Source organism: Amblyraja radiata, chromosome 8 (genome assembly GCF_010909765.2).
Source record: "Amblyraja radiata isolate CabotCenter1 chromosome 8, sAmbRad1.1.pri, whole genome shotgun sequence".
Classification (NCBI taxonomy): domain Eukaryota; kingdom Metazoa; phylum Chordata; class Chondrichthyes; order Rajiformes; family Rajidae; genus Amblyraja; species Amblyraja radiata.
In genome coordinates, this window is record NC_045963.1 from 28,479,503 (window position 1) to 28,500,531 (window position 21,029).

At 46.2% G+C, this 21,029-nt stretch overlaps 1 protein-coding gene across 1 annotated transcript; it reads right to left on the bottom strand.

Annotated features, from left to right (window-relative positions):
• Nucleotides 1–1,002: 1,002 nt before the first annotated feature.
• opn3 (opsin 3) lies at nucleotides 1,003–20,722 on the bottom strand. Its single transcript, XM_033025468.1, has 4 exons — nucleotides 20,205–20,722; nucleotides 4,356–4,675; nucleotides 3,058–3,309; nucleotides 1,003–1,366 (listed from the first exon to the last, which is right to left on the bottom strand). Exons 1-4 carry the CDS (start codon nucleotides 20,512–20,514, stop codon nucleotides 1,064–1,066), a joined length of 1,185 nt encoding a protein of 394 aa, XP_032881359.1. The 5' UTR covers nucleotides 20,515–20,722; the 3' UTR covers nucleotides 1,003–1,063.
• Between the last annotated feature and the right edge of the window lie 307 nt (nucleotides 20,723–21,029).

A 21,029-nucleotide genomic window follows, 5' to 3' on the forward strand; every position in this document is an offset into this window, starting at 1 on the left:
GAGGACCCGAGCTATAGGGAAAGTTTAAGCAGGCTAGTACTTTATTCATTGGAGAGCAGAAGGATGAGGGGTGAACTTATGGAAATGAACAAAATCATGAGAGGAATAGGTCGGGTAGACGCACAGGGAGCTCTTGCCCAGAGTAAGGGAAATAAGAAATAGAGGACATAGGTTTAAAGTGAGGGGGCAAAGGTTTAAAAGGAACCTGAGGGGTAACTGTTTCCACACAGAGGGTGGTGGGTGTATGGAACGAGCTGCTGGAAGAGTTAGTTAAGGCAGGTTGTATTGAAGCGTTTAAGAAACGCTTGGACAGGTACATGGATCGGACAGGTTTAGAAGAATAGGGTTCAAACGCAGGCAGGTGGGACTAGCGTAGTTGGGACATGATGGGCCGAAGGGACTGTTTCCACACTGTATGACTATTCCCTTACATCCTTCTTCGGGGTGTTCTAATTGGAGAGCTTATTTAAATATCATTTAATATTTAAAGTTTGATGGTGTACGTAGCGGATGATTAGAACTAATCAGATCAAGGTTAGTGAGAATGTGAATGTGTTGTTCCGCATACGTCTCACATTACATAGAGGATCTGAAGGCTCGGCGGACCGTGGTACTGGGGGAACGTGAGGAGAGTGAACCGGGATAATGTCTCCAGTGCCTTCAAGGTCATCTGCAGCAGGCACCCCCGGGATACAAGGATGGCCGGGCAAGAAGAGGGATGTTGGTTCGCAGGCCTAGCTGGTTGAGGGCAACAGAAGGCCCTGCAGGAGCCTGGAGCTCACTTAGATCAGGAACTGCTCCAGTAAACCCAGCGCATAGGCGATTGGCCTTTGGACTTGTGGAAAAGGGGTCAAAGCGTGGGGCCCCCTGCATGTGCAAATGTACAAGAAGAATTTCATTCTGCAGTTGCACCTGTGACAAATAAAGCACCATTGAATCATTGAAAATAAAACACGGACTGCTAAAATATAAATAACACAATTTAATATTGCTTTTCCTCAGTACTTAATTGTACAAACCATCGCGATGCAGTGTCTCAGTCTAAAAGGGACCATGGCACACATCAACATTGAATGTTTCCTCTTGATGCTCTTTCCGGTCTCAAAGGTCTCACCTGAACAGCATTGGGGTTGGTGGCATTGAGTTCAGCAGTGCTACCAATATCCTGAGTTTCGTCATTTGTTATGATGAAAATTATCGAAGAAGAACTGAAAGTCACTCTCTTTTTTGGCCTGTCTGCAACTTTTTCAGAAGTGACAATGGGCTTGACCGGTTTGTCACCCCGGACTCTAACGGTGCGATCTTTAATTGCCCACTTGATGCTCATAAGACGAGAGCAAAGGAGTTGCATTAGGCACCATCGATACTGTTGAGAGGATCACAGAAATGTCAGTTTTACTTTAATTACTGTTCATGAATTAGTCAGAGAGATATACAGCATGGAAACAGGTCCATTGGCCCAATTTGCCCAAACCGACCAACAAGCCCCATATACACAAGCCCCACCTGCCTGCATTTGGCCCATATCGCTTTAAACCTATCCTATCCATTTACCTGTCTAAATGTTTCTCAAATGTTGTGATAGTGCCTGCCTCAACTACCCCCTCCAGCAGCTTGTTCCATACACTTACGATTCTTCGTGTAAAAAAAAAGTAAAAGCCCCCCAGGTTCTATTAAATCATTCCCCACCCACCTTAAACCTTTGTCCTCAGGTTCTCGATTTCCCAACTCTGGGTAAAAGACTCTGTCCTTCTAGCCTGCCCATTCCCCTCATGGTTTTGTATATAGAGGCAGAACTACATGTGATGAGGTGGCTGTGAATAAGAGACTGATCAGCCTGAAGAAGGGTCTCAACCCAAAGCTTCACTCATTCCTTCCATCCAGAGATGCTGCCTGACCCGCTAAGTTACTCCAGCATTTTGTGTCTACCTTCGATTTAAACCAGCATCTGTAGTTCTTTCCTACACAAGACCTGGATTAACATATCTATCAAATCAACAGGAAAATTACTCAATTGATTAGATAAATATGGATTGAAGCAACTGGATTATCACAAAGCCCAACTGATTTATGTTTTTGATTTAGCCTATGCATGATGTAAGAGCAGTGAGGGTGGCACTGAAGTTTGTGCTATGTCCCCATAGTCCTACATATCCACGTTTGACTATAGCTTTGGGTCCCTGTGATGGAGATAGAGAGAGAACAAGAAAGGAGAGAGAAGTGTCAGAAATAGTCAGCGTACTTGGAGCAGGGTGGAAGTTAATGAAATCAACGTGTTCTGCATGGGTGCAGGAGGCAGCCCCAATGCAATTGATGAAGTGAGAAAGAGTTGGGAAATGGGCCGGGGTATATTTGCAGCAAGGCGTGTCCTTTGCAACGAACAAGAAGACAGGCATGTCTGGGGCACATGCAATTGTCCATGGCTACACATTTGACTTAAAATGAGAGGAGTAAAAACAAATTGTTAAGGGGGAGGGCAAGTTCTGCCAAGCAGAGGAGTGATAGTTGAGGAGAACATCAACTAGGGCAGCACGATGGCACAATGAGAGAGTTGTTGCCTTACAGCGGCAGAAACCTTGGTTCTCTACAGGTGCTGTCTGTATGGAGTTTGTACGATCTCCCCATGACAGCATGGGTTTTCTCTGGGAGCTCCAGCTTCCTACCACATTCCAAAGATGTGCAGGTTTGTAGGTTAATTGGCATTGGGAAACATTGTAAATTGTCCCTAGTGTATAAGATCGTGCCAATGTACAGGGATTGGACAGCATGGACATGGTGGGCCAAAGGCCTTTTCTGCTCTGTATCTCTAAACTAAACTAATTGTGTCTAATTAACAACAGAGGGTTTGGAGGCCTTCCTAATGGGTTCAAGTGAAGTAAAGGCACTGAATGTTCATGATAGAGGTGAGGTGATGGGGATCTAGGAATTAGAAGTCATCGAAATGGTGAAGAACATGCAAGATGTTTCAGGTTATTCACTCTCAAACAACCAGGCTAAAGTGAGGAAATTCCAAATGAGCTGTTTCTTCTAAAGAGGATGGTAAGTATCACGACCTACCTTTCTGCTCGTGATGGTATAAATGATGGGATTGGCTGTTGTGCTTGATTTGGCAAGCAGTGAAACTATAATGGCTACGGTGGGCGTAATGACATCGGTGTAACCGTAAACCACCATAAAGGACGTCACAGCGTAGGGCAGCCAACATGAAAAGGCAACAGCGATCATGAAGAAGCACATCTTGGACATATTCTTCTCGTACAATAAGATCTTTGCAAATCGGGTTGTCTGAAGGTCTTGAATGTTTCGAAGCTGCAGGAACAAGAAAGTCATGGTCATATTTGGAAATAGATAATAAACCAGATGAGATTGCTTTCCTTGGATGTGCATCCTGATTATTGGAGAAGGTTCTAATTCATGCCAGAATGTAATGTCCAAGGTTCTTCACCCAACATTGTGAACTCCCAGTGTAGGAACCCTGGATTTTATTCCCCAGCAGTGACATAGTATATGCATACATCTCCACAGATAATTATAGCACAGGGGCCAAAGAGTTGTTGAATAGAAACATAGAAAATAGGTGCAGGAGTAGGCCATTCAGCCCTTCAAGCCTGCACCGCCATTCAATATGATCATGGCTGATCATCCAACTCAGTATCCTGTACCTGCCTTCTCTCCATACACCCTGATCCCTTTAGCCACAAGGGCCACATCTAACTCCCTCTTAAATATAGCCAATGAACTGGCCTCAACTACATTCTGTGGCAGAGAATTCCAGAGATTCACCACTCTCTGTGTAAAAAATGTTTTTCTCATCTCAGTCCTAAAAGATTTCCTTATCCTTTCCTTTTCCTGCTCTAGGGTTACCTCCGAAGTACCTTTAGAAAGGAGATGAAGAGGAATTTCTTTAGGCAGAGGGTGGTGAAGGGGCCAAGTCACTGGGTATTTTTAAAGCAGAGATTGACGCATTCTTGATTAGTAAGGGTGTCGGGGGTTGTGGGGAGAAGACAGGAGAATGAGGTTGAGAGGGAAAGTTAGATCATCCATAATTGAATGGTGGAGTAGACTTGATGGGCCGAATCGCCTAATTCTGCTGCTATGACATGAACTTATTATGGAGAGCATAGCATTGAAGCAGAAGCTCCTGTTGACTCAATCAGACCATGGATGAGTGTGCCCCCTCAGCTGTTTGCCCGTCATCCGACAAGAAAACATTGCCATTGCAACAGCAATTGTAAAAAGACTAACATGGCAAGAAAAGACGCTGCTTGTGTCCTCAATAGTAAACAATTATTATCAGTGTTCGCTCTGAATGTCCCCTCGCACTAGTACGTTGGACAGAAGAGGTTTTAACTTACCATTTTCATGGTGTACAAAATATTCCCGTAGCAGTAAGCTATGACGCTTACAGGGACAAGCAGGCATGCCAGGAATAAAAAGAGGATGAATGAAGTGTCACTGGGGCTTTGTGAGTCCCAGTTGACTGAGCAGCCAAGTCTGTGGACCTCCAGAGTATATCTGTTCCAGCCAATTAATGGGGCTCCACTCCAAGCCAACGAGTACAGCCAGATATATGTGACGGCCCGCCAAGCCCAGGTGAAGTCAATCGCCGTTGCATTCACCATCCGGAGATAACGCTCATATGCCAAGACAGTCAGCGACATTATTGATGAAATTCCTGCAAAATTAAAATGAGATGTGGATACATTAAATTCTTTCAACTGACTCCATCTACACTTCATGCTGCCTCGGCATGGCCACCAGCATCATCGAGGACCAGTCTCACTTCCTCTTCTCCCCTCTCCCAAAAGACACGAGGTACAGAAGTGTGAAAACGCACATCTCCAGATTCAGGGACAGTTTCTTCCCAGCTGTTATCAGGCAAATGAACCATCTATTACCAACTAGAGGGTGGTCCTGAGCTACTATCTACCTTACTGAAGACCCTTGGACAAACCTTAATTGGACTTTACTCAACTTTATCTTGCACTAAATGTTATCCTCTTCATCATGTATCTGCACACAGTGGTTGGCTCAATTACAATCATGTATAGTCATACCACTGGCTGGTTAGCATTTTACAGAATGAAAAGCTTTTCATTCTACCACAGCACACGTGGCAATAAACTAAACTAAACATATCTGGCATCAACCCATTCCTTTCTTCATGGTACTCAATAATTTTCAACAGTAATTTGCTATGTGGCCCTATAGTTTTTATTGTTCTTTACAATAAAATAATAAGCTTTTCATTAAAGAATAGAAGTAGTAAATAATATCTTGTCCTCTCCTTATCCAGTAACACAACGTTGCATTCTGCATAGAATAATAATCACACCTCCAGATTCGGGGACAGTTTCTTCCCAGCTGTTATCGGGCAACTGAACTGTCATAACAACAACTATACGGCAGTCCTGATCTATCATCTACCTCATTGGAGACCCTCAGACTATCTTTAATCGGACTTGACTGGATTTTATCTTGCAATAAACAATAAACACGTCAATAAACATCGACGTCATGTTCCAGAGAACACAGTTGGATAGCCAAGATTGCGCATTATTGCCCCCGGGCAGAGAAAGAAATCCATTAACATTATGCCTATTATTGGTACCGGAGCTGCGGGTAACATCAAAATGATCAAGACTAAACTGGTGAGTGTTTTTGCCTCCAAGTTTTCACCAGACCTAGACGCCAAAACTTTATCTGTAGGATACCAGGGGGTGTGACTTTTCTATGGAACAAGAAGCTTGACTCATCAATAAATGTGGTTCGGCTTGATGCTGACTGGTGTATTGCAATACACTTTGCTCACAACGACAAGGAATTTGTTATCCCAAATGTATATACGCCCTATGAATGCCATCAGAATGAGGATGAATATTTAAATAGGCTTGCTTTCATCTATTCCTATATTAAAAACAATAATTATTCTAGTGTATATGTCATTGGGGATATGAATGCAGATATTTCAGACAGGCACTCATTATTTGCCAATCATATGGTTCAGTTCTGTCAAGATAATAATGTTATATTGTCAAGCAAATTGCTTTTACTTATAGATAGTTATGCTTACATTAGTGAGGCCTGGCACACTACGTCATGGCTGGATCATTGTATTAATACAGCTGATGCACATGCCTCATTGAGCATTCTGTATGGTGCAGCAATGACTGATCATATACCTATCGCTATGTCAATAAATGTTGAACATCTACCTGTGGCATCCAGAGATGGAAATAGCTTTAACACAGAAAAACTGGACTGGTCAACCCTCACAAAGGAAGACATCTTTGACTATTATGCTCATACAGATAAATCCTTAAGCAATATTCATCTACCTAAAGATGCAATAATGTGTAGTAATGATAATTGTAAGGATGTGAAGCATAGGAGAGATATCTGCTCTATGTGTAATGATATAGTAAGCGCTTTATATGTAAGCAGTAAGCCCTACTGCAAGCATAAAAATAAGACACATAACACCAGGCCTGCCTGGAATAAGTATGTAGCTGAGTATCATGCCGAAGCCCATGTAACTACTAAATCATGGGCTATGGCAGGTAGACCCAGACAGGGGCCTGTGTTTGAGTACAAGAAGCTCACTAATGCAAGATATACGTATGCTGTTCGCTTCATCTGTAAAAATGAGCAAGCTATGAGGGCTGATTCCATGGCTAAGAAACTGCTAAATAACAATGCTACTGATTTTTGCAAAGAAGTGAGAGCTCTTAACAGCAGCAAAACATCTCTACCATGCACTGTAGATGGAATCTCCGGAACAGCTGATATCGCAGAGTTATGGCGACAGCATTATAGTACTTTATTCAGCTGTGTCCAAGGTGATTTGTATAGGGTGGACAATATTTAGAGTAATGATTCAATAGTGATTATGTCACATGAGGTGTATCATGCCATGGACGAGCTGTCCAACAACAAAGCAAGGGGCTTAGATCATATTTCTGCTGAACATCTTAAGTATGCGAGTATGAGGATAGCTCCTCTCCTTGCTATTTGTTTTACTGGCTTTATGATTCATGGCTTGTTACCAGACTCAATGTTGTCTCTTCTGCTAGTGCCGGTCATTATGGACAAAGCTGGTAAAGTAGGCAGCCTAAATAATTACAGGCCCATAGCTTTAACCAGCATATTGTCAAAGGTCACAGAAAGAATTCTGCTGGATAGCTTAAATGAGTTTGTTGGGGTGGGAAATTGCAACCTTCCTGTTTCAACGAATGCAGTCAACCTGGTGTGCATAATCAAATAAGATCAAATAGAACAAGTTGTCCTACAACTTTAGGCTGTGCACGTCATACGTAAGAAGAAGAATGAGTTTGTTAACTCCACAGATAACCAGTTTGGTTTTAAAGCCAAACATGGCACTGACGTGTATATATGCCCTAAAGGAGATTGTAAACAAATATCGAGGTTAAAAACTCATCAATTCTCGTGTGCTTTATTGATGCTTCCAAAGCCTTTGATCGTGTTAATCATAGAAAGCTGTTTGTTAAATTGAGTCAAAGAGGGGTGCCTAAATACATTGTGAGAATTCCGGCTTACTGGTATGCCCACCGGACTATACAAGTAAAATGGGGCAATAGGGTCTCAGCCCCATTTGGGGTTAGCAATTGTGTTAGACAAAGGGGAATTTTGTCCCCAGTCCTTTTTAATCGTTATAGATGAAGTGGGACCCTTTGGGTCCCATCCCCTCAATGCGCGGTTGCGGGCGGCCTGCGGCACACTAACCCCCCCCCCCCCCCCCCCCCCCACACACACACACACACACTAACCAACCCCACACACACACACTAACCAACCCCCCACACACACTAACCACCCCCCACACACACTAACCACCCCCCACACACACACACTAACCACCCCCCACACACACACTAACCACCTCCCACACACACACACTACCACCTCCCTTGATATTATATTAATATTATTAATTCGCTCCTTTTACACCATCCCCCGCCCTATCCACTCACGCATAGCCCCCAACTCACAGGTGCGGCTAGAGAGGGAGCAGGTAGAGAAAGAGCTAGCAGAGAGAGAGAGGGCAGAGAGAGAGAGAGGGAGCAGAGACAGAGAGAGGGCAGAGACAGAGAGAGGGCAGAGACAGAGAGAGGGCAGAGACAGAGAGAGGGCAGAGACAGAGAGAGGGCAGAGACAGAGAGAGGGGCAGAGACAGAGAGAGGAGCAGAGACAGAGAGAGGGCAGAGGACAGAGAGAGGGAGCAGAGACAGAGAGAGGAGCAGAGACAGAGAGAGGGCAGAGACAGAGAGAGGGCAGAGACAGAGAGAGGGCAGACAGAGAGAGGGCAGAGAGAGAGAGTGAGCAGAGACAGGGAGAGGGCAGAGACAGAAGCAAATAAAAAAGCTCATGGCAACAAACAAAATGTTGGAGGAACTCAGTGGTTCAGATAGCATCTGTGGGAAGAAATGGACAGATGATGCTTCAGTTTCGGACCCTTCTCCAGACTGCTTCAGTAACAGTGTGAAGAAAGGTCCCCGCCTTAGTGTCATCAGTCCATTTCCCTCCACAGATGCTGCCTGACCGCCTGAGCTTCTCCAGCAGATTTTTGCTCAAGGCTCCTGCAAATTCAGTCTCTTGTATCTGCAGTAGCTCATGCCATTGGATTCAGAAATGGGACAAGGGGCAGATTAATGTTGACCCTGTCAGCATTGGTAACAACCAAACTTTTCAAATTGTTGTGCAACCCATCATCTGATGTGCTCTTGGAGTTAATATTTACACAAAATGACCTTGGATTTTGTTAGCAGTGCAGCCTTTGAACATTTCTGTCCTCCCCATCCACCCATTCACTCCCTGTCACGGTTAATGTAACTTGCAGGTTTTTGATCGAAAGGTACAGCACGGAAACAGCACTTCAGCCCATCAAGTCCATGCTGACCATCGATCACCCGATCGAACTACTGGATCTATGTTATCTTGCTTTCACATCCACTCCCGACACAATCGGGGCAATTTACAGAGGCTAATTAACCTACAAACCCGCATGTCTTTGGGACGTGGGAGGAAAACCGGAGCACCTGGAGGAAACCCTTGTGGTCACAGGGAAGCAGACACAAAATGCTGGAGTAACTCAGCGGGACAGGCAGTATCTCTGGAGAGAAGGAATGGTCACAGGGAGAACGTGCAAACTCCACACAGACAGCACCCGGGTCTCTGGCGTTGTAAGGCTCTACCGCCGCACCACCGTGCCGCCATTAAAGTGGGGGCAGGTAATTATAGACCTGCTCCTAATCTCTTGAGTTCTTGCGTAGAGAGGAAATAATTGCAAGCAAATTGTTGAATCAGGTATTTATGAAAATCAAAATAACACAGTCCAGCATAAGAGAGACTAGGAATCTGGTTTCTTTGTTGAACGCCTTGGTCTCATTATTCTTATCTTACGAGGAGGCAAGAAAAATTTATGTATGGCAAGAAAGAACACTGCCAAAATGAACAGGGCGACACAGATGTGGCATTATCTAGAGCGTGCTTCCATTTATCAATATAGTGTCATTAGAACAGTAGACGCAAGAAGCTGGAAAACAATTAATTAGTCAGCACAGTTTCACACTATGCCCCTCGGGCACCATGCATCTAGCAAACAAAGTTTATAGAAACATAGAAAAATAGGTGCAGGAGTAGGCCATTCGGCCCTTCGAGCCAGCTCCACCATTCAATGTGATCATGGCTGATCATCTAAAATCAGTACGCCATTCCTGCTTTTCCCCCATATTCCTTGATAATTTTAGTCCCAAGAACTAAATCTAACTTTCTCTTGAAAACATCCAGTGAATTGGCCTCCACTGCCTTCTGTGGCAGAGAATTGCACAGATTCACAACTCTCTGGGTAAAGACGTTTTTCCTCATCTCAGTCATAAATGGCCTACCCCTTATTCTTAACCTGTAACCACAGGTTCTGGAATCCCTCAACATCTGGAACATTTTTCCTGCATCTAGCCTGTCCAATCCTTTAAAAAAATTATGTTTCCATAAGATCAATAAAGGGATGTTAATAAACAATTTTTATCTTTAACAGCAACATTAAATTTTACTCATAACCTCTGAACATGGATTTAAAAATGAAATACAGTCAGAGACATACAGTATTGAAACAGGCCCTTTCGGCCCAAATTGTCCATGCCTCCCAAAATGCCCCATCCAGGCAAGTCCCAAATCCAACAGTATTCAATGATGTAGATAGACACAAAATGCCGAAGGAATTCAGCGGGGCAGGCAGCATCTCTGGAGAGAAGGAATGAGTAACGTTTCGGGTTGAGACCCTTCTTCAGACGTCTTGACCGGAAACGTCACCCATTCCTCTCCAGAGATGCTGCCTGCCCTGCTGAGTTACTCCAGCATTTTGTGTCTATCTTTGGTATAAATCAGCATCTGCAGTTCCTTCCTGCAGTATTCAATGGTGCTTTATTTGCCACAGTGAAATACTTTTTGCATATTTACACATGCAGGCGCCACCATATTTTGGCACCATTTCCAAAAGTCCAAAATACGGTCAACCTGCACGCTCAGTCTACTGCAGCAGCTACCGATCCAGGTAAATCCCATCTACAAATGTGGACCAAATGTGTAGGAAGGAACAGCAGATGCTGGTGTTTCCTACCCCCTTAAAGCTATGCCCTCATGTCTTTGACATTTCTACTCTGGGATAAAGATTCTGACTGTCTAGACACAGAAAGCTGGAGTAACTCAGCGGAACAGGCAGCATCTCTGGAGAGAAGGAATCAATGACGTTTAGGGTCGAGACCCTTCTTCAACCAAGTGTAGACGGCTGGGTGTATTGGAAACAAAAAAAAGGAATTGAAAAAAACTGAAAGAGAGAAGTTCTGGCTTTATCCCAGCAACTACTGTTTCTTATTTATCATTCATCATTTATTAAAATCTTAGTTATCTTTTAGTCCTCTCCCAGATGAGGGGACAGTGCCAAAGTTATCCCTTATCCTTTCCCCTTCTAATTGCCAGATGTTTTACCAGGCACTTTAATCTCTGCTGGCTTAGTTGCATTTAAAGAAATTGAAGTTGTTTTAAGTACATTTTGTTCATTTTGTACACCATCTTTATGATGTGTGCAGAAAGTCACCAGAACAAGATCGCCTGAAATACAACCAGAAGATGCAAGAAACATTCTGCAACTTAGGCAGCATCTGTCAGGAGAGGCAACATTTTAGATGGGTAGTTTTTCATTTAACTATAAAACAGGCTTGAAACAAATTAAATTAGGGCAAGTTTAAGGAGTGTTTAGGTCAGACAGCATGGAAACAGGTCCTTCAGCCCAAATTTTCCATACTGCCCAAGATGCCCCATCCAAGTTGGTCCCAAATCCAATGGTATCTATCAGCGTAAACGTCCGGGTGTATTGGAACCAGAAAACAGGATCCCCTTTCAGAGAATTGAAAAAAAAAGAAAATGCTGGCATTATCCCAACTTCTGCTTCTTGTTTATCAAGAGCGTTTGGTATTTTTAAGAAATGTTTTTAAAAGGATGTTGGTGCCATTCCAGCAAGGGTTTCTATTTATTGCCCATCTCTAGACGACCTTCCAAAACAGAAGGTTGGCTGCCCACTTGAATTGTTACAGTCCTTTTGATTCAGGTACTACCCTAGTGCTGTGGGAGGAGAATATCACAATATAGATCCAGTGACACAGTGGCATGGCGCAGCGGTAGAGATGTTGCCTTACGGTGCCAGTGACAATCTCAACCACAGGTGCTGTCTGTATGGAGTTTGTACATTCACCCTGTGACTGCGTGGGTTTTCTCTGGGTGCTTCGGTTTCCTCCCACATTCCAAAGACGTGCAGGTTTGTAGGTTAATTGGCTTCTGCAAATTGTCCCTAGTGTGTAGGATAGAACTAGTGTATGGGTAATCGCTGGTCGGCGTGGACTCGGTGAGCCGAAGGGCCTGTTCCTACACTTTATCACTAAACTAAATACTAAACAAATGTGATCACACAGCTATAAGTGTCTGTGTTCTCTGGTTAGCACAATGCTCCCTGCATGTTTTGCAAGTTATTTTAGACATTCAGACAATGCCTGGACAGTGCATTGACCGATAGAGAGAACTGTCTGAAGATGGGTCCCAACCCGAAACGTCACCTATCCTTTTCCACCGGAGATACTGCCTGCCTGACCCGCTGAGTTGCTCCAGCACTTTATGTCCAGTCTTGCAATCAAATTCTTCGGGGATTTAAACCCAATACAAAATTAGTGAAACAGCTCCCCCAGCATTTCAGACAAGGGTAAGTCATGAGTAAGTGAAGTCAGTGAGTCTTCAGCTCATCCGCACAAACCTTTAAGGAAAATAAAACCTTGCCTCTTAAAGAGAAAAAAACCCCACAAGAAGCTTGCTCCTATTTTGGCCCAGAAATCATCCCTTTCCACCCCAAAATAAAATTTGTTACCCTGACATTGGACAAGCCACACATGGCACCTAAACAAGGAATGGGTCTAATCACGGCCATTGAGCCATATAAAAGGCACAGTGGCGCAGCGACAGAGTTACTGCCTCACAGCGCCAAAGGCTTGGGTACAATCCTCTATACATAATTTGTCCGTTCTCCCCATGACCGCGTGGGTTTTCTCTGGGTTAATTGACCAGTAAAATTGTAAATTGTCCCTAGTATGTAGAATAATGTTAGGGTACAGGTCCCAACCCATGACGTTACCTATCCGTGTTCCTGTTATATACTTCTCTGTGTATTGGCATAGTATTTTTGTCTTTCTGTAATATTAATAAATATTATGGCAGGTAGTCTAGGCAACGTTTAAGAAACATTTAGACATGCACCTGGATAGAATAGATTTAGTGGGATTTGGGCCAAACACAGGCAGGTGGGACTAGTGCAGATGGGGTATGATGGTCGGTGTGTTCCCACGCTGTGTGACTCTATGACTAATATTTCTAAATGCATTCTCCAAAACATTTCAAAATCTAATAGTTACATTTATTGCCAGCTGAAGCGGTACAAGGTCTTTGCAAATGAAAAAGAGGCTGGCAGTTAAGTAATGTGGAGGATGTTTAAGAATGGCCAAGTCAGAGTACAGCAATAAAATGCAGATCACATTGAGGATGAGCAACACCTTGTGGTCACTCTAGTAATGGACATAGCTGGCAGGCCACACGAGAGGGTGCGTAGAGTGATAGTTGCCAAGGTGAGTACAAGTCAGAGTCATGCAGTACAGGCACTGGCTCCTCAATCCGTGCAAAATGTTTTCATTCAACTAAGAGGAGGGTGGTACAGCGGTAGAGTTACCAGAGACCCAGGTTCAATTCTGACAACGGGTGCTGTTTGTACTGAGTTTATACTTTCTCCCTGTGGCTTTGTGGGTTTTCCGGTTTCCTCCCACACTCCAAAGACGTGCAGGTTTGTAGGTTAATTGGCTTTGGTAAAAATTGTAAATTGTCCCTTGTGTGTAGGATCATGCGAGTGTACCTTGTTCTTTGTCCCCACCAAGTGCTGGGGGTGATCGCTGGTCGGTGTGGACAGTAGCCCGAACGGCCTGTTCCCGCACCGTATCTCTAAACTAAAACTAAGCTCTGGGTGTGAGGAAGCTGCAAGTTTGTGCTTTTACTGGAACTCTATGTGGAGAATGCAGCGAAGATTTACCAGGATATTGCTAGGACTTGAAACCCCGAGCTATAGGGAGAGGTCGTCGTGCAGGTTAAGACTATATTCCTTGGAGCGCAGGAGGATGAGGGGTGATCTTACAGAGGTGTACAATATCAGGAGAGGAATAGATAGGGTAAATGCACAGTCTTTTACTCAGAATAGCAGAATCAAGAACCAGACATAGGTTTAAAGTAGGGGAAAGATTTAATAGGAGCCCAAGGGGCAACCTTTTTGCGCAGAGGGTGGTAGGTATATGGAATGAGCTGCCAGAGGAGCTAGATGAGGCAGGTACTTTAACAACATTTAAAAGGTATATGGGCGGATACATGGATAGAAAAGGTTTAGAGGAATATGGGCCTAACACAGGTGGGTGGGTGTAGTGTTAGATGGAGCATCTTGGACAGCATGGGCAAGTTAGGCCAAAGGGTCTGTTTCCACCTGCATGAATCTGACTCTAATTGCGCTAAGATCATTATCTATCTCAAGTAAATACATGTAATTCACACTGGTAGCGAAGAACAAAATTCAGGTTTTGGGGAATAAATTGGTTTTGGAGTAGCTGAGGCATCTTGATACCAACTGATATTTGTACAATGATCCATTACATTCACAATGTAGTTTGATGCATGCAAATGTAGTCCAGCACAAAAAACAAAACTACATTCAGCTGAGGCCATAGATCAGTACAGCACAGGAGCAGGCACTTTGGCCCACACTGTCTGTGCTTCTTCTTATTATTGAGTCCACACACAAGATTAGAAGTTGTTCAGCCAGAGCTGAACCCACTTCTCGACATCTGCGTACAATGTCTGTCTTGCGCTTCTTGTGCGTGGTGGTGGAAAGATTGGTGAAAACAGGACTGCGACGTGAACGCTCTTTTCTTGATCCTGGAGTGTGGGAGGAAACCGAAGCACCCAGGGAAATCCCACTGATATGATGCCGATAAACTAATCTCATCTGCCTGCACATGATCCATATCCCTCAATTTCCTGCATACCCGTGCCTTTCCAAAAGTCTCGTTACGTCACTATCGTCACTGCAGTGCATTCCAGGCACTCACCACCCTCTGTGTAAAAAGGTCACCATGCACATCTCATTTGAACTTTGCCCCTACCACCTTAAAGCTGTGCCCTCCTGCTTTGACATTTCCGCCCTGGGATAAAGGTTCTGACTGTCAACCCTGTTTATGCTTGCCATAATTTTATATCCTTCTATCAAGTCACCCTTCAACTCTGACACTCCAAAGAAAACAACCCAAGTTTGTCCAACCTCTCTTTATTGCCGATACCCTCTAATTCAATCAACATTCTAGTAAACCTCTTGTGCCACCTTCTTTAAAACATCCACATCCTTCCTGTAATGGGTCAACCAGAACTGTACACAATGCTCATGTGGCCAAAACAAAGTCCCATAAAGCTGCCACATGGCTTTCAGGATCTTATACTCAATGCCCCAACTAATGAAAGCAAGCATACCATATACCTCTTTCACCACTCTATCAACTTGTGTCACCACTTTCAGCAAGTTATGGACTTGGACCCCAAGATCCCTCTGTACATCAATGCTGTAATTGCCGTAAACTGCATACCATACCCTTACATTTGACCTCCCAAAGTACAACACCTCACACTTGCTTGGATTAAACTCCATCTGCCATTTCTCCATCCGTTTCTGAAAGTGATCTATATCCTGCTGTATACTTTGACAGCCTTCCTCACGGTCCACATTTCCAGCAATCTTGGTGTTGTATGCAAAATTCTTTACCAACCCATCTGCATTTATGTCCAAGTCATTTATTTATATCACAAACAACAGAGGTCGCAGCACAGATTCCTGCGGACTCCACTGGTCAAAGACCTCCAGCCTTAATGATAGCCTTCCACCACAATCCTCTGTGCTCTATCAGTACGCCCATACGATCAAGTCGCTGTCAAACCTGTGCATCTTAATCTTCAGTACAAGGTCCAATATGGCCCCACCTCCGCAGGGGGTGACTGTATCCCACATCAGATTGTAAGATAGTAATTTGATGTTTAGTAGTAAAAATACCTAGCATTTTTTGTATTACGGTGGTGGGTGTTTCGTTATTGTTTGTTGTGTAAATATTATTGTAACTAATTGAATAAATTTAATTTTGTAAAAAAGAAAACCACCTTCGCCATCTTACCTAAGTGTGATGCCACTTTCAGGGAACTGTCTATTTGGACTCCTTGGTCCCTCTGCGCTATCACGTTCCCTAGGAGCTACCGTTCACTGTGAAGGCACTGCCCTAGTTCGACTTCCGAAAATGCAAAACCTCACTTAGCCAAATTAAACTCCATTTGCCATTCCTCAGCCCACTTGGCCATCTGATCAAGGATCCATTATATTTCTTGATAACCATCTTCACTCAACTAGGATACTACCTATTTCAGAGTCATTTGTAAACTTAATAATCACGACTTTTACAATCATACCCAAAGCATTGATATAGAAGACAAGGAATAACCAGCCCTGAGCCACAACACCAGTCCATTAGGCGACGCAGTGGCACAGCGGTAGAGTTGCTACCCTAAGGGCCTGTCCCACTTGGCTGTCATTTGCGCGCCATTTACGCGACCTGCTTGTGTGTGGGACAGGCGCATGGAGTGGTGTGGAGGAGTGGGGACTTCGTCCTGAACAAAATCTTCGCGCGCCACCCGCCCGTCGCGTAACTGACGGCCAAAGACGGTCAGACCCTGACGCGGCGCAACGTCTCACCTCCAACAGCAGCAGAAGCAGGCAAACAATCGCTGAACTCGGCCTGGGGCTCACGGCCGTTGCGGATCCGGATCCGCCCCCACTTCTACTCCCAGAGCAGGGCCAAGACGATTGGAGATAGACACAAAATGCAGGAGTAACTCAGCGGGACCGGCAGCATCTCTGGAGAGAAGCAATGGGTGATGTTTCGGGTCGAGACCCTTCTTCAGACTGAATGACAGTCTCGACCCGAAACATCATCCATTCCTTCTCTCCAGAGATGCTGCCGGTCCCGCAGAGTAACTCCTGCATTTTGTGTCCATCTTCAAATGACGTCACGGGCTCCAGACGGCTGCGCCGGACGCATGATGATGCGCGCGACCAGCGCTGTCAGTCACTACCGGCCTGTCACGTAAATTACGCCCCAAGTGGGACAGACCCTCTACAGCGCCAGAGACCCAGGTTTGATCCTGACCACGGATGTTGTCTGTACAGAGTTTTTGCATTCTCCCTGTGACCGCATGAGTTTTTTCCGGGTGCTCCGGTTCCCTCCCAAGCTCCAAAGACATATATGTTTGTAGCTTAATTGGCTTCAGTAAAATTGTAAATTGTCCTTGGTGTGTAGGATAATGTTAGCGTACAGGGTAATCACTGGTCACTGCTGACTCAGTGGGCTGAAGGCCTGTTTCCGTCTTGTATCTCTAAAATCTAAAGGGTCTTCAATCCAATGAACAACTCTCTACTAACTCTGCTTCCTCCCATGAAACGAGTTTTGTTCCATTACGACAGGGTTTAATGAGGCCACACCTCAAATATGCACAGTTTTGATTCCCCTTACTTAGAAAGGTTGTTGTGGCATTAAAGACAGTTTAAAGAAGATTAATTGGGCTAATGTCTGGGAATGAGAACACTGTCTTATAAGGAGAGACTAGATGGTTGGGTCTGAATTCTCTGGAGTTTAGAATAATGAGAGGGGCAGAAGATCCTAAGGGAACACAAGGAAACCGAGATGCTGGAATCCTGAGCAACACATTAAGTGGTGGAGAACTCTACCAATGAGGCAACTTCTGTGGAGGGAATAGGTAGGCCATGTTTCAGTTCAGGAGCCTTCAGCAGCCTGATTGTACTCGGGGGGAGAAAGCTGCAAGCTCTAAAAGAGAAAGACAAAGCCTGGTATGTGATAGATGGATACAGGTGAGGGGAAGGGTGGTTTGAATAGCAGATGGGCGGAGTAAGTGGAAAAGGCTGCAGGTGAAAAGGAGGCAAAGGGATATCAGATAAAGAGAGGATTAAAATGTAAAGGGGGGAGAGGGGGGGGGGGAGAACATTTACCAAGTACAGTGAAGAATTAATATTGTTGGGTTGTAAGCTACCCAAGAGAATACTACTTGCTGTTGCTCCAGTTTGTGTGAGGCCCATGACAGAAAGATCGGTATGGAAATGGAAAGGAGAATTAAAATGGTTAACAAAAATGAGATCCACCAGGCCCTGGTAGACAGGAGACTATTTAGTTCCTATGAAGTTTTGACCATGTACTAACTGCCATCTCCTCCCTCCCCAATCACTCTACTCCTTCCCCCTCCTTCATACACTCATTTCCCATCCAGCCCCTAATTTCCCTTCTATTTCCACTCCCCTGTCCTTTTTCCACCTGGTCTGACATTTCACTCCTCTCTTCTATCCGATACCCTTTTGTCTCATTTTTCCCTCCAGCCCATCCATGTTGAGATGTTATCACTCATGGGAAGGTCACAAAGAAGGGGACAAAATAAGGGGTTGGACATTTACAACTGACGTGTGTTGATATTTCTGCTCCCGGGGGCCGGTCAATTTCCAGAATTCTCTGTCCCTGTTCCCAAAGAGCAGCAGAGAGGCCAGATTAATATTGCAAAGAATTAAGGATTAGGGCACAATAGAAGAGGTTGAGACCAGCTGCCGGTCAGTTGGGCCGAAGTAGGAACCTTGCGGTCGGAGCGAGTTGGGCCGAGGTGGACAGGCCGTGCTGCTGAGGATGAAGGGAGGGCAGAACAAGCAACAATAAAGAATCATCATGATCATTATCATTGATGGGGCAGGCTTGAAGGCCCTGAAGGCCCATTCCTGCTTCTACTGATTTGTGTTCTCTTGACAGTGGATAACTTTGATAATTTAAACAATCCCATAAGCGCCTTCATTGCCAGTTCCCTTCAATGTTTTCTGCATCCCATTTCCCTCCTTTGAGTCATTCCATAAAAAAATGTTGCATGCGATAATGCTCTGGTCAAGCGCTGCAAGGGAGCTGCAGTGTGCTGAAGACACTTCTGGAATAGAGGTTAGCATCGATACATGCGGTGGGTCCGCATTTGCAGTACTGCATTCAGGTTTGGTCACCCTACTAGAGGAAGGATGTCGTTCAGTTGGAATGGGTGCAGAGAAGATTTACAAGAATGTTTGCCTGGGCTCGAGGGCCTGAGCTAAAAGCGAGTTCGGTATTCCGACTGCGCATGCCCAGGTCATAGGTCACTCACGATAAACATTCTCGGCAGCTGTACTGCTGTGTGTATACAGACCTGCATTTCATTCGTAGTCAGGATCGAACCTGGGACACCGGCGCTGCAAGCGCTGTTGAATTGCTACTGGAGCATCCCCGTCCCCTCCGAGTGTCCCATCCCTGTCAGTGGGTGGCCATAGATGTCCGTGACCCTGGAGCAGTGGTGGCCCGGAGCAGTAGCAGCACCCAGGCTTACAGCCAGCATGGAGAAGAAGTGCTAACTCCAGTTCAACTCTGCCTGTCCCGCTGTGTTAACCTGGACTGATGGTCCATGCTGGCTGTAAGCCTGGGGCCGCCACTGCTCCGGGCCGGTGTCCCATCAATCCAGGGCTGTCGGGACAGGCAGAGTTGAGCTGGTGTTAAGGTGGGGGAGAGAGGGGGATGGAGGAGATGTTGAGATGAGGGGGGAGGGGGGGAGGAGAGGGGAGGGGGGGGGAGAGGGGGTGGGGGGGCAGGAGAAGGGGGAGGAGGGGGGGCAGTAGAAGGGGGGAGGAGAGAGGGGTGATGAGAGGGGGGGAGGAGACGAGGGGGGGAGGAGAGAGGGGGGAGGAGACGAGGGGGGGAGGAGAGAGGGGGGGAGGGAGGGGGGGGGGGAGAGAGGGGGGAGGGAGAGAGGGGGGGAGGAGGGGGGGAGGAGAGAGGGGGGGAGGAGATGAGGGGGGGAGGAGAGGGGGGAGGAGAGAGGGGGAGGAGAGGAGGTGGGCAGGAGAAGGGGGAGGAGAGAGGGGTGAGAGAGGGGGGGAGGAGAGAGGGGGGGAGGAGAGAGGGGGGGAGGAGAGAGGGGGGGAGGAGAGAGGGGGAGGAGGAGAGAGGGGGAGGAGAGAGGGGGGAGGAGAGAGGGGGGAGGAGAGAGGGGGGAGGAGAGAGGGGGGATGAGAGGGGATGGGGGAGTAGAAGGGAGGGGGATGAGAGGGGAGGGGAGGGGAGGGGGAGGTGAGGGAGGCAGGTGAGGGGAGGGGAGGTGAGGGGGGGGATGGGAGGGGAGGGGGAGGAGAGGGGATGGGAGGGGGAGGAGGAGGTATTGGAGGGAAGGAGAGGGGAGGAGAGGGGAGGGGAGGGGAGGGGAGGGGAGGGGAGGAGAGGGGAGGGGAGGAGAGGGGAGGGAGGGGGGGGGGAGGGCAAGGAGAGTGGAGGGGGAGGAGGAGAGTGGAGGGGAGGGGGAGGAGAGGGGGAGGAGAGGGGGAGAAGTGGAGGAGGAGGAGAGAGAAGGGGGAGGAGGGGGAGAGAGAAGGGGGGGGGGGGGAGGGGGTGAGAGAAGGTGGGGGGTGGGTTCTCCGATGGATCTCCCACAGTCAGGGTGAGGGATGGGGCACTCACCAAACAGCGTGTTGCTGAAGCCATCCCAGATGCACGCACCGTTGTCCCAAACCCATCTCCCCTTCACACAGGAGACCAAGGTGAAGAAGATTCCGAAGACCGACAGCAGCAAGTCACTGATGCTGATGTTGACGAGTAAGAGGTTGGCGGGACTCCTCAGCCTCTTGAATTTGCAGTAAAGCACCAACATGAGGAGGTTATTGCAGAAGCCCACAGCACCCACCATGCCCACGACGACCGCCAGCACCTTGTAAGCGCCGGCGCCGAAGAGCGTTTCGGCCGGGATCTCAGTGCTGTTCGCTGTATTCATCGCCGCGGGCTGCTGGACTCTGACATACTGTGTGGTCGCCCCTCGGAGCCGAGGTGCAGGAAGTGAGTTGTGCGGTTTGTAATCCAGACTCTCCAGGCTCTACCAAGCCTGCGGTGCGCGACAGGGACCACTACATTTGAATCGCGGCTGCCCTTGCAAAGGCGTCATGCTTTCCCCACGTCAGCAGCGGCGAAGGAATGGAGCAGCTTCTGACTGCTAAAGCGCAATAGCGATTCACCAGACAACACGTGCTTTAGACTGGAAATGCACTTTTCATTTACATTATTGTTCATTTGCTACTAAACAAAAATAGCAAACAGCGGCAAAGTTTTAAATTGCAAATGCCATTTCCAATTATATAATTCTTAATTTCATTGACTGCTCAGCAAAAATAGCAATTTGTCAAAGACGGGGCAAACTTTGAAATTTCAAATGCCCTTTACTATTATATTATTCTTGGTCGCATTGACACCAAAGCTTCCTCGGAACTCGTTAAAGACTGGGATAATGTTTGA